At 33.7% G+C, this 12,903-nt stretch overlaps 1 protein-coding gene across 4 annotated transcripts in view; it reads right to left on the bottom strand.

Annotated features, from left to right (window-relative positions):
• Window positions 1-12,903, bottom strand: part of CNKSR2 (connector enhancer of kinase suppressor of Ras 2) — a gene marked incomplete at its 3' end in the record, with an annotated part of 244,478 nt that overhangs the window by 169,367 nt on the left and 62,208 nt on the right. For all 4 annotated transcript variants that reach the window (XM_079765478.1, XM_079765479.1, XM_079765480.1 and 1 more), the window contains exon 4: window positions 11,196-11,283. In XM_079765478.1, the coding sequence (XP_079621604.1) occupies window positions 11,196-11,283 (88 nt within the window). The remainder of the gene's footprint in view (window positions 1-11,195; window positions 11,284-12,903) is intronic.

Raw genomic sequence — 12,903 nt, 5'->3', positions numbered from 1 at the left:
TCCTAAGAGTTAACAATCACCTAACCCAGCTTTCTACATCTGTTTCCATATAGGTAATATAGCAATAATGTATAAGTTCTTCTATCTTTTTAGGGTCTTTGTGAGAAAATTTTAAAAACCTCTTGAAAGGTGAACTGCACAAAACATTAATTCAAATCCTGCCATTTGATTGTTAACTCTTAGGGGGCTAAAATAAATTTCAAAAGAGTCCCTGATATGCTACCATTTCCAATATACTGTACTTTTTCTTTTGTAAAGAACAGAACCAAAAGTAAGACCAATCCATTTAAGAAACTATATGCTGTTGGAGACTTGGTGAAGGCAGGTGTCTGCTCCATGCACTGCTATGTCAAGTGAAACCACTATATCAAGTGAAAAATGTATGCAGAATGACACTATTCATACTAATTTCAAGGACAAGTATAATTAAATAAGATGTTTGAACAAGTATATGAAACTATTTTAATAACAACAACAAAAAGAAATAATGAACCCCCTACAAAGAGGCAGGGTGGCGAGATGAAGGAGGAACGCAACTGTGAGTAAAACAATATTCATAATGTTTTGTTATTAAATTAGATGGCAGATTCATGAGTATTATCATGCTTCATAACATGCATTCTTTTGTATATATATATAAAATATTACATAAATTTAAAATATATATACTGAACAAAACAGGTCTGAGCAATAGCATCCTGCCATTTGCTAGATAAACTTTAAAAAATATATTTTTATTGATTTTTAGAGAGAGGAGGGGATAGAGATAGAAACATCATAAACTGATGATCAAAAATAGATCCAGAGACAGAGAAGCATCGATCAGACTGTCAAACCTCAGAGGGAAGGTAGGGGAGGGTGGGGGTAAGGGGGAGAGATCAACCAAAGGACTTGTATGTATGCATATAAGCCTAACCAATGGACACAGACAACAGGGGGGTGAGGGCATGAGTGGGGGTGGGTGGGAGGGCAATGGGGGGATAAGGACACATATGTAATACCTTAATCAATAAAGAAAAAAATGTAAAAAAAAAAAAAGAGAAACATCCACCGGCTGCCTCCTGCACGCTCCCCTACTGGGGATCAGGCCTGCAACCCGAACCAGGAATCAAACCCATAACATCTTGGTTCATGGGTCAATGCTCAACCACTGAGCAACACTGACCGGGCTAAATAAACATTTCGGTTAGTACTGTACAGTATGCCACACATCTAGTTCTTCTGTTACTACTAATGGTAATGCTATCTATATCTTTTAAAGTGTTTTGGCAGGATGCTCAGATAACATACAATATAGTCTAGGTTTGTAAAAGAATAAACCTATGAAAATAATATATTTCAGCATTTTCATATAATATACAGTAAAATTTTTAGTTTTTGTTCATAAGTCAGGCCAGTGACAGAAAACTGGAAAAATAATAAATTATTATATCTCAATGTTCAAATAGTGCTTTTCTAAAATCTTAATTAGCATGCAATAATTTCATCATTCTTATTTTCCTTTTCATTTTGAGCCTTCATAAAATTGGCAGCTACCAATAATCATTTTAGTATCTTTTATATCAAGAATGAGAATTTCTCTCTGTGTGTATGTGTTTGTATCTATTCTGATTATAATGCTATATGCTAGGCCTTTGGAGAAACATAGGCATACACATATAACATAATGTCAGCTTTGCAAATTCTACATATTTTTGTTTTATATTTGTCTTCAGAAAAAAGTGTTCATGTTATCTGGGTACTATGCCTAATAGTTGATATCTAATTTCTGATTTACCATATTAAGATTATATAGAAAAGTTTTAAAATATATTGGTTTTACTTCTTCATGATCAACTAAAAGAGCTGAAGAAAACAAAGGATTAAGTATCTGAGCTATATATATATATATATATATATATATATATATATATATATATATATATATATATATATAGTGTGTGTGTGTGTGTGTGTGTGTGTGTGTTTAAATACAAAGTGAAAAACAGTATCACCTTTCATATTGTCTTCAACAGGTATGCTAAGTAATATCATTCATATTGTTTAAAATTACATATATAGCTTGTCCTGGTTTTTGGTCTGAAATGCCCCAGTTTCAATCCCAAGAGTCCAGGCCAATTTTCAGGTCACCTAGAATGTCTGGTTCAGGAAAGTTTAAACACTAATTCTCAGAATATAGAAAAAATAGTATTTAAAATTGTGTTTCAGATGAATCAGAGACTATCCTGGCTGGGCTTTTATGTTTTAATATTACACGAACCATAAAATATGTGTTCTGCCTACCCTAGTATATTTATATGTATATTTTAGAACTTTACATATATTTAACTACCACTTGAATCTTAATATCCCTTTTAGAACACACATTTTGTATGACTAACTATTATGTACTGGCCTTTTGCTTTTACACATTTTGAGTTCTCCATTTTCAACTCTAGGTTATTTGAATATGTAAATAGGGACAGCAAGTTAGTAGGTAATCAAAATGAATATCTGCATTACATTTAAACATGAATGTTTCAAAATATCTTCCAGAACACGCAGCACAATCATCCATTTGCATTAAAACCTAAAGAACACCCAAAATTCAACCAAAATCCCTTTAAAAAAGTAAGTTATTCTAGAAATACGTTAATCTTCATTGCCACTAACTACCAAAAGTAAGCGGAGTATCACTCCTTTAAATTTTTTTGTGGAGTAAAAAACTGAGTTTAGTTTCCAAAGGCATTTTTGCTATATAAGTTAACTAAACTTGCCATTTACTAAACAACCACAAAATGCCAGGTTAACAGCAAGAACAATCACGATATTCACAGCAGTAAAATTTTTAAAGATTATGGAATAATAATGAAAATTACCATATTCAAAATACATATGTATATATACATGAAAATAGGCTGAAATAAAATAGGCAAAATGATATCAGGGTTTTTCTTTGGGTGGAAGAAATATAAGCAAGTTTCTTTTTTCTTTTCATTACTCTAAATTTTCCAATAAAACAGGTGGTCTTACTTTTATAATTTAACAGTAGAAAATAATTAGGGGAGTCTAGAATGGGCTGCATACAAACCTTCATACTGATGCATACAATAAACCAGGACCATAAACTACCTTTCAACATCTAAATTAACTTTAATTTCTTGGTGATAATTCTCTCAGTTACGATTTTTTTGAACAGCAAATGCTATTTCTTCAAATTTTAGATTGTGGGGAAGCAAAGTGTTGACTATGCAGTAGGCAAAAATTACAGACTTAAAATAGATTGATGTTTTGGAAATGTCTCTAGGATTTCTTTTTTTCTTTGCATTTATTCTCAAAAGTTATTTTACAAAATCTTATCTGAGGAGACTACTGATCTTCCCCCACTCCTCCCGCTGACTTTCAGCTGGAAATAGTAAGGGAAAGTAATGTGTTTTGAACACTATTCAGAAAACCAGTGATATGCAAAAATGTATATACAGGGTTGAAAAATGAGCAAACCCATAAGGAAACAAAAAGAAATTTTCATTCATACAATTGAGAGGAGACTCTTTCAGGTAAAATTATATTGTCAGAACTTGAATTTTAAAAGGAAGTTTTTTTCACTCTGTATTTAACATTTCGAGTCTGATTTTACATGTTTCACATGTTGACATTTTTCTCTCAGCATGTGATTCAGATTTCACTGTATATGCAGCTGAAGAAAATTAACACCAAATACAAAGAGAAAAATAATTTGTACATCTATCATTTAGAACAAAGTTGCTATTCTAATTTATTTTGCCTAGTCTCTATTTCTCTCATTTTATAAAGAATATTACTTTTTTATTTATTTTCCTCTTCAAATTAAAAAATATCCTCACCAGAGGATATTTCCCATTGATTTATTTTAAGAGAGAGTGGAAGGGAGAGGGAGAGACAGAGAAACATCTATGTGAGAGAGACACATCGAATGGTTGCCTCCCACATGCACCCCGACAAGAGCTGGGGATTAAGCCTGCAACTGAGGTACGTACCCTTGACCAGAATTGAACCTGGGACCCTTCAGTCCACAGGCCGATGCTCTATCTACTGAGTCAAACTGGATAGGTCTCCTCTTCACATTTGTGAACTTCTGAAATAATTCTGATTTTATTCTCCAATAATGTATAGAATTCTGTTTGTAGATGCCACAGGCAATTACATGGTTTGTTCAAGGTGAAATAATCATGAAGCAAGAGGGCTAAGAATAAAGTCTTTTAATACTCTATCCACACCCTCTTTCCCTTGCTCCAAGTGTTCTAAGTTTTACCAAAGTTTCACCTTGCAAACCATACTTTTGTGCCCGTATCTTAACCGGTGACAATATAATTAATCACTTTTGTGTTTGAAGTGGAAAATATAAAAATGGTACAGAAGGAATACTTTCAGGTGAAGCTAATACCCATTAGGGTAGGCATCTTGGCAATTATTTCAATGCTGACAGGAAATGCGTGGGTACCTGTCTCATTTTTCTGATGTAATTGCTGACAGTACTCTAAGTGAAGCTTCAGTTCTTTGGTAGAATTCTTTCCTTTAAAGATTTTAAAACCAGTTTCCAATTTTTTTCCTCAAATGCATTATTATACACAATCTTATATGGGGAAGAAGGTGTTGGGGGGATCACTTTAAAAGACTTCAAGTATAACTATCTAAACCCATCACAACTGGAAATAAGTAAAACAGAGGAGATTAAATATTTATCAGGGTTTTTCCAAATAGACTTTGTTAAAAGAAATTTACATTATCTTTCCCATTTAACACTAGCATTACTTTAGATCTAAGTAGCCAATATCAAGAAGCACTTTCCACTTATTCCACAGTACCACCCCCTTCTGAGTTAAGATTGGAAAAATGCTATTTGTGACAGTTTATTTTTAGATATTGATCATCTCATCTTGCTGCAAAGGGAATAAAATAATTAAAGTTGAGTGAAGAATAATTTGAAGTACAACATATTTCAAAGCATAACTATCATAACTGTTCAGATGAGATTTCTTGAAAGCCTGGTAATAAATGCATGCCCTAGATATCTACACTTTGCTAATTCAAATTGGCCTCTTTTGCTGGCAACTTAAGTTTAATTCCCATCTTCAGATACTGCATATAATTCAGATAATGCAGTGATTAGTGTGTGTGTAATGGTTGAAAGAGACAATCAGATGGGCATTGACTGTCAACTACACAATTTATTTTAAAATACAGTATTTGTCTATGCTGTGCTGTTTTATCAAAGTAGTATTTCTTCAATATACATAGCACTCATTTTTTTTCTGATAACTCAAATTCATTTTAGAAAATTTGGAAAATACAAAATAGAGTCTAAATAAAAGAAAATCATCCATAGTTTCATTATCAAGAAACAAACACAACTATTATATTTCATTATTTATCAATCATCATTCTTATATATTTTTTTTCATTTCAAAAATTTAATAGACTTCATTTTTGGAGAACTTTTAGTTTCACATCAAAATTGATAAAGTACCAAGATTTCCCATATACCCCTTGTCCCTCACACATGCATATCCTCTTTCCTATTGATAGGAAGCAACAGACCATAGAGCCCAGAAAAACTTGGTACCAAAGACAGGACACCATATAACAGTAGAAAAATAACAGATTATTTAAGAGATGATTTACAAACATTAATATATCATGCCTATATTTAAGTTTCCTCTAAAAGACATGCTTTGTTGGCATTATATATTTGCATAGTGTTTCAGATGTTTTGTTCACTTCATTCTAGCATTGGAAAGTGCTTATGAAGATCAAAACTCTCATTTTAACTAATGAACAAACTGAGATGTAAAGTAGTATCTCTAGATATCACTGGGGTTCCTTACATGAACACCAGAGGTAGAACTGTAGCTTTTACACTGGAGATGAAATAAAAATGAATAAACAATTCAAGCATTTAATTCCAAATATTTCTTGTAAGAGTACAAACAACATGTGCTAACCACAGGGGATAATTGAGACTCAGGTCAATTTATATTAACAAGTTTGTATTGAGAACTTACTATATATGAAAACGAGCAAGACATTGTTGCTATTTTCAAGGAGTTCATAATCTAAGGGAAGTCAGATCATTATTATTCACAGCAGAATATAACTGCTATAGACGAGATGTGAAATGCTATGTAAAGTAAGTTAAGTGATTTCTGCCTCTGCCCAAAAAATTATAGCTAATAAGTCAACAAAAGGGACAAAATAGAATCATAAAAATAATGTAAAAGTATAGAGAAAAAAGAAAAAAACAAGAACATAGGGGAAACAGAAGACAAAGAAAAAGGTGGTGTATTTAATTTAATCCCAATCATGTCAATAATTACAGTAAATACAAATGGTCCAAGTAGGGGGAAGGTACAAACAGTTGTGTAAAAGTTTCATGCATGAGATGCATTTCCTAGAGGCCTTTAAAGATGGGACATAATTTTAACAGGAAGAGATAAAAAAAACAAACCACATTGGGCATGTTCTGAGGAGGTCCTACAACGTAAAATGATGAAATGCAAAATCTATTTTATGAACAATAAGTCATTGACATGAGCTAGTGTACAATTGAGATACATGGAGTACTGAAAAATAAAACTGAAATTACGTTAGGACCATAATTGGAGCCCAAGAGAGAAGTTTGCAATCAAATTGGAAATTAGTGGAAAATTGCTGGAAGTGACAAAATTGGAGCTGGGTTTTGAATAGTCTGAAAGTGATCAATGCTATAGTAGATTAAATCAGGATATAATGAAGACACACTTTGCTAAGAGAAACTTCATCTAATATCTGTTTAAGGTACAACAAGAAAGACCTAGTTAAAGTAGATAAATTAATATACCAAGTCAGGTAGAAGTTGGGATGGAGTGAGCAAGACAAGAACCAAGAACACCCATGTATAGAGGTTTTTATTTGAAGCATCTTAAAGGTGACACGTGAAACAGGATATGTGATGGAAAAATGAGAATGAAATAGAAGGAACTGTGATAAATATTATGAGCTACTAAGCTTTAAAAAACCAGAAATAGCTAATGTTAGAGCAAAATGAACTAAGAATGTCAAGGCATCCTGTTCGCAACAGAGTATATAGTGGGTGGAGGATACAGAGGTCCTTTTACATCCTGAGTATATTTGGTGTATTTTAATTAATTGAAGTAATTTAATGTTTTGTCAAGAAGGAATGTACTTAAAAGTTCTCCTCTAAAATCATTTTTCTATTCTATCCAATGGTTCCTGTCCTGTAAATAGCAAAATTTAAACCCATTATGCCTTGAAGATAAGGTTAAGTCAAATAGTGCAGCAATTAAAAGGTCCTGTTGAGAGCACTCACAAACCTCTGTGGAAATAGCAGAATGGCATATTTTTTCCATGAAGTAGTTGCCAATATATGTTCATACATTCTGGAGACAAATAAAAACTGAATCACTTGTTGCTTTTATGGTAGGTTTTTAAATACCGAAATGGGTGGGTTAGTCATATCTGACACAAATTGCACTTCCACCACTGCACGTTTCTCTACAGGAAATCTTAACTCACTGACAATCATTTCAGCTATTAATCTCAATGTAACTTCTGAAGGTGAGAGTTACATTGGTCTGTTCTGGAATCTGTGAGTTTTAAATATAAAAAAACTCCATTTCTTATTTTTAAAAACTTTTTATTGACTTGGAGTGACATTGGTTAATTCCACTTCTGACCTCAGTCTATACATAAAAGTTAAAAGAAAGGTAAATTTTCCACAAGGTAATTTTGTTTAAGCCCTCTTGATATGGGAAAACGTTAGATATGTATGAATTAAATGAAAATGAATACACTTGAGTACTCTCCTTAAGATTTTTGAGAAATATAATCTTCATTGCCATTATTTCTTTTTTATTTTTAAAATTTATCTATATTATTGAAAGTTATTACAGATGCCCCTTTTCTTTTCCCTATTGACCCCCTCCATTCTGCACCCATCATACCCCCAGGCCTTCACCACACTATTGACTGTGTCTATAGGATATGCATATATTCATATGAGTACTTTGGTTATCATAGTTGCCATTTCAATTTGCACTCTTGGTATATAAGGTAACAAAGAGTTAGCCAATTATTTAAAAGTAAACCTAAAACTGGCCAATCAGATCCAGATGTTTGGAAGAGACATGAGGAAAACACCCACTTTCTGTCATAATTATGCTTCGAAATGAAGTTATTTTGGAAGTTTGACATGAAACGGATTGCATTCTCATAGAACTGACAAGTATGAGATTCTCAGGTATGAAATGTTGAAAAAATAAACATTTTTACTGTTGACACTGTTATAGATGTCCCCATTTCCTCCCCCTTTCCCCACCTCCATCTAATCCTCACCCCCCTTCCTCTGAACTTCACCCCACTGTTGTCTGTATCCATGGCTGTAAATAAATATTCTTTGGCACTCCCATTTAATTCCATGATATTTCAATTGTCTTGGGTCTCATCCTACCTAATAAAACAGTAATAAGCTAATTGACCGTACCTTCACTATGCCCACAGACAATCAGGGTGCTATGCAAATTAACCCAGTAAAGATGGCGGCCCACACACGCTGTCCCGCCCCCCATTGCCGTGGGAACCGGGGCCGGTGGGAGGCGCTGGGGCATCCTGCCACTCCCATTGCTGCTGCTGCCCGGGGCCAAGCCCCAACCCTGAAAGAAGGTGGAAGGCAGTGGCCAGAGCCAAGGCCTGGGTCCCCAGTGCCGGCGGAAAACTGGTGCAGGCAGCCAGGTGAATGAAGGTCTATTGCACGAATCTTCGTGCAACGGGCTTCTAGTCTATATATATAAAAGCCTAAGCAACTTGCTGACAGGTAGCTATGACGCTCACTGACTACCAGGGGGAAGATGCTCAATGCAGGAGCTGCCCCCTGGTGGTCAGTGCACTCCCACAGCAGGAGCACTGCTCAGCTGACCGGCACCAGACTGCTGGGCTCATGGCTGGTGAGTGCAACTGCAGAAGAGCAAGCCTCTCCCGTCTCCGCAGCAATGCTACCAGTGGCTGGCTCAGTGAGCCAGATTGAGTGGGAGTGGCATGGTGCCCAGCCTGGGCTCGGGCTCCTCCTTGGCTGTGCACTGGGCCTCTAGTGTATAAATAAAAAGCTGTAATAATACATATAATACAGTTATCACAGATACTGTTATGTAGCAGGTAAGTGTTAACAATATTGTATTATTATGAGTGTATATAGAATGCTGAGCACATACCCAATATTAAGAGAATATGAACAATTATCATCCTAATAATGTGTAATAAGTATCCTTAAATCGGAGGAAATGTCTTTCACAGTAAAATGGAAGAAACTAATATCTGTTATTCACAATGCAAATCTCTGGTCAATTTTAATGCCTTTAGAAAGCAGATTTTTAAAGAAATTTCACTGATTATACAGAACTAGAAGGAAAATTACCTATAGGTTATATTATTACCCTTTACCCCTGTGCACTAGAACAATGTATGAAGACCAGAGTCACCTATAACACTAGTGAACGTGCAATTCCCTGGGCTCTCCCATAGTACTTTGGGTTGCTTTCCAAAGTATCTGAATTTCTAACAAGTTTCCTTGTGATGAGAATGCTGCTTGTTAGCAGACCATACTGGACTACCACTGCCCTAAAACTGAGGGCCATGGGTCAAATGCATCATTTTGCCTATTTTTGTGAAATAAGTTTTAAAGGCACATAGCCACACCCATTCATTTACACACACACACACACACACACACACACACACACACACACACACACAGAGCTGCTTTTGCATTACAACAGCAGATCTGAGTGATTGCATCAGACATGGTAGCCTACACTTTATAGCCTACACCTAATAGCCTACAAAGCCATAAATACTTACTCTGGCCTTTTACAGAAAAGGTTTGCTGAACTTATTTTAAAATGCCACTCTTTTTCCTATTACACAGTTGAGATTTTTGAATTTCAGAAAGGAAATTTATTGATACAAAGTATGAAGACATGCAGTGACACTGTTAGGGTACGTTAAAGCTCATAAAATGTTCACCATCTTCATGCATGTCTCACAGCAATGAGTTGCCGACCTTCTCACTGCCATGATATAATCGTGATCAATGTCTGATGTATTCCAGAATTAAAAGTCACAAAATTACTATCCTTTTTGTATTGAATGACATCTTAAAACCTGCAGTTTCAGAGAAATGGTACAAATAAAATTGATACAATACAACATAAAATATACGGAAGCATTTAAATCTATATTAATAAAATTTCTTATTTGTTAGAGAAAATACAGGCAATAAGAGAAACTCTTAATTACCCCTGGTAATAAAGAACAGGGAGTCAAAGGATAAGTTAATTCACAAATTTCCCCAATAATCTTTGTATTGTTGTATTGCATCCTTTGCTTGCCCCGTTTCTGCATCATTGGATAGGTTAACAAATAGATAGCATTCCCACAGCAGCAAGAGGTTGACAGCAAGAGGTTTGCCTATATTCATACATAAAAAAAGCTGACAGCAAGAGTGGTGGCTGCGGGCCTCAGACCTCTCAAGTGTGTTTTTGTTTTTAGATTTAAAGAAATTTTTGTAGGATATACTGTATAGTAGCCAATTTACCTCTCTACCATTTCTCCATATCTTATGCCAGGCTTGGTTTGCACATTTTTATATTCGCTACTGCACTCCTGAAGGCATTTGATTTGCAGATACCTGACATAGATAATATTCCAAGTAAAAAAATCAGGTCATGTAAGTAGATCATGTAAGTGTTAAAGGCTATTGTGTACATTTGTTTGTATGTTTGCCTATATAAGTGAAACTAATAATTGTACTAATAAGGAAATAATGGTGTCCCGGAGCAAAAGTCTCAGATTGTTATTCAAATGGGACAATTTCATTTTCTGAAAGGCAATATAGTCAACCCCATGAAAAAGTGTGAAACTAATAACAGACTTACGATCTTATTATAATGGTGCCTCTAGAGGTTCAGTTTAATTTTACATCTTCCAGTAAATAAAATCCTTGTTTATTGGGCTATATGAATTATTTTCCAATGAATAATTACATATTTGGTTCCTTTAGAATCACTTGGTTTTTAATGAGAGACTCCTAAACCCATATCTTAACTCTTGGCAAATAGGAATACTTCACATTGCTAGAATATTAAAGAGCTAATAAATAAACAGAAGGAAAGTTTGTCGGCTAATACCTGTTGCACAATTGTTGTCAGTTCCAAGCAGAGCTGTATGACATTATTCCTTGTGACTGAATAGTCTGTGACAGCAGCGAACGGTGATCTATAAAGGAAAAAGGAAAAACTGTGATTCCAAAAATTCCAAGAAAGGTTCCAAAAATTATAATAGCCTAAAACAAGATTTTGAATAATGTGAAATAAATTGTTCATAATGATAAAACTATTTAGGACATTATTAAAAAAACTGAGAGAAATGCTTTGAAGAAAATTAAAGTCAAGTAATATAGTATTTGTTTTCCATAAAATTTCTCACTTTTTTAGATGCTAATATTTAGAAGTTCTTTGGTACTTCTTACAAGGTCTCTTTATTACATCTAAAACAAATCAACAAAAAAGGAGCACATTAGGCAAAGACAACATTTAATTTACTTTCAAATGAAGAAAGATTTTGAGTACAATACATCTTTGAGATATTCACAATTAAGAGTTAGCAATGATAGCTAATACTTACCAAGGACTTACTTTGTGCCAATTACTGTTCCAAATGCTTTACATGCACTAAATTATTTTCACAACAGCTTTATAAGATAGGCACTATTATTATTCCTATTTCAACTTTGATACATTTTGGTAGTTTATGTTTTTCAAGGACGTGGTCTACTTCATCTAAACTGTTAACTTTTGCATGAAAAGTTACTTGTAGTATTCCTTTATTATCCTTTTAATTTTTATTGACTTCTCTATTGTGTTTCTGTTTTTAGTTTCATTGATTTCTGCTCCTTTATCATTATTATTTGCTCCCTTGCTCTTGCTTTGGGATTATTGTGCTGTTATTTTACTATTTTCTTTAATTTTACTTTATTGTAAGAATAATTAACATGAGAACTATCCTCTTAACATTTTAAGTGTACATGATAGTATTGTTAACTATGAATACACTGCTCTACAACAGATCTCAGGAACATATTCATCTTGCTTAACTAAAACTTTATGCCAGTTGATGGACAAATATATTTTTTTCTATTTTCTTGAGATGGGAGCTTAGATAATTGATTTGAGATTTTTTTGATATAAGAATTTGCTGCTATAAATTTCCCTTCCAGTATTGTTTTAGCTGTGTGCCACAAAACCTATTTGTTCTAATTTCATTTTACTTAATGTATTTCTTCTTATTTCCCTTCTTCCTCTTTTATCCATATATTATTAAGAAGTGTGTTGTTTAATTTTTACTTAGATTCCATTATGGTTAAAGAACACATTCTGATTTCAATTCTTTTAAATGTATTAGAAGTTTGTTTTATGATGCAGGTCTGTATTAGTGAATGTTCTATAGGCACTTGAAAAGAATTTGTATTCTGTTTTTGGACAAAGTACTCTAAAAAATATCAATTATATCATGTTGCTGATGGTATTATCCAGCACTTCTAATTCTTGCTGACTTTCTGTCTAGTTTTATCATTTTTTTTGAGAGAATGGAGAAGTAGCCAACTATAATTGCGAATTTGTCTATTCTAGTTCTGTCAGTTTTCATTCCATGTTCTTAAAAGTTCTGTTGTTTGTTACCTACATCTTCCAAGCAATTTCTGTTTCTTCTTTTTTGAGTTGTCTAGTATATGATCATCTATTACATTTTTGTGGTTTTTGTTTTTAATTTTATATCACTTGTAAGTAGTTGTTTTTAATTTGAATGTAATATTCACATAATACACATTAACCCCCAGCT

This window comes from Cnephaeus nilssonii (genome assembly GCF_951640355.1).
Source record: "Cnephaeus nilssonii genome assembly, chromosome: X".
In the NCBI taxonomy this organism is placed as follows: Eukaryota; Metazoa; Chordata; class Mammalia; order Chiroptera; family Vespertilionidae; genus Cnephaeus; species Cnephaeus nilssonii.
Note: the sequence above shows the minus strand (reverse complement) of the source record. Positions and strands in the feature narration are given on the sequence as shown.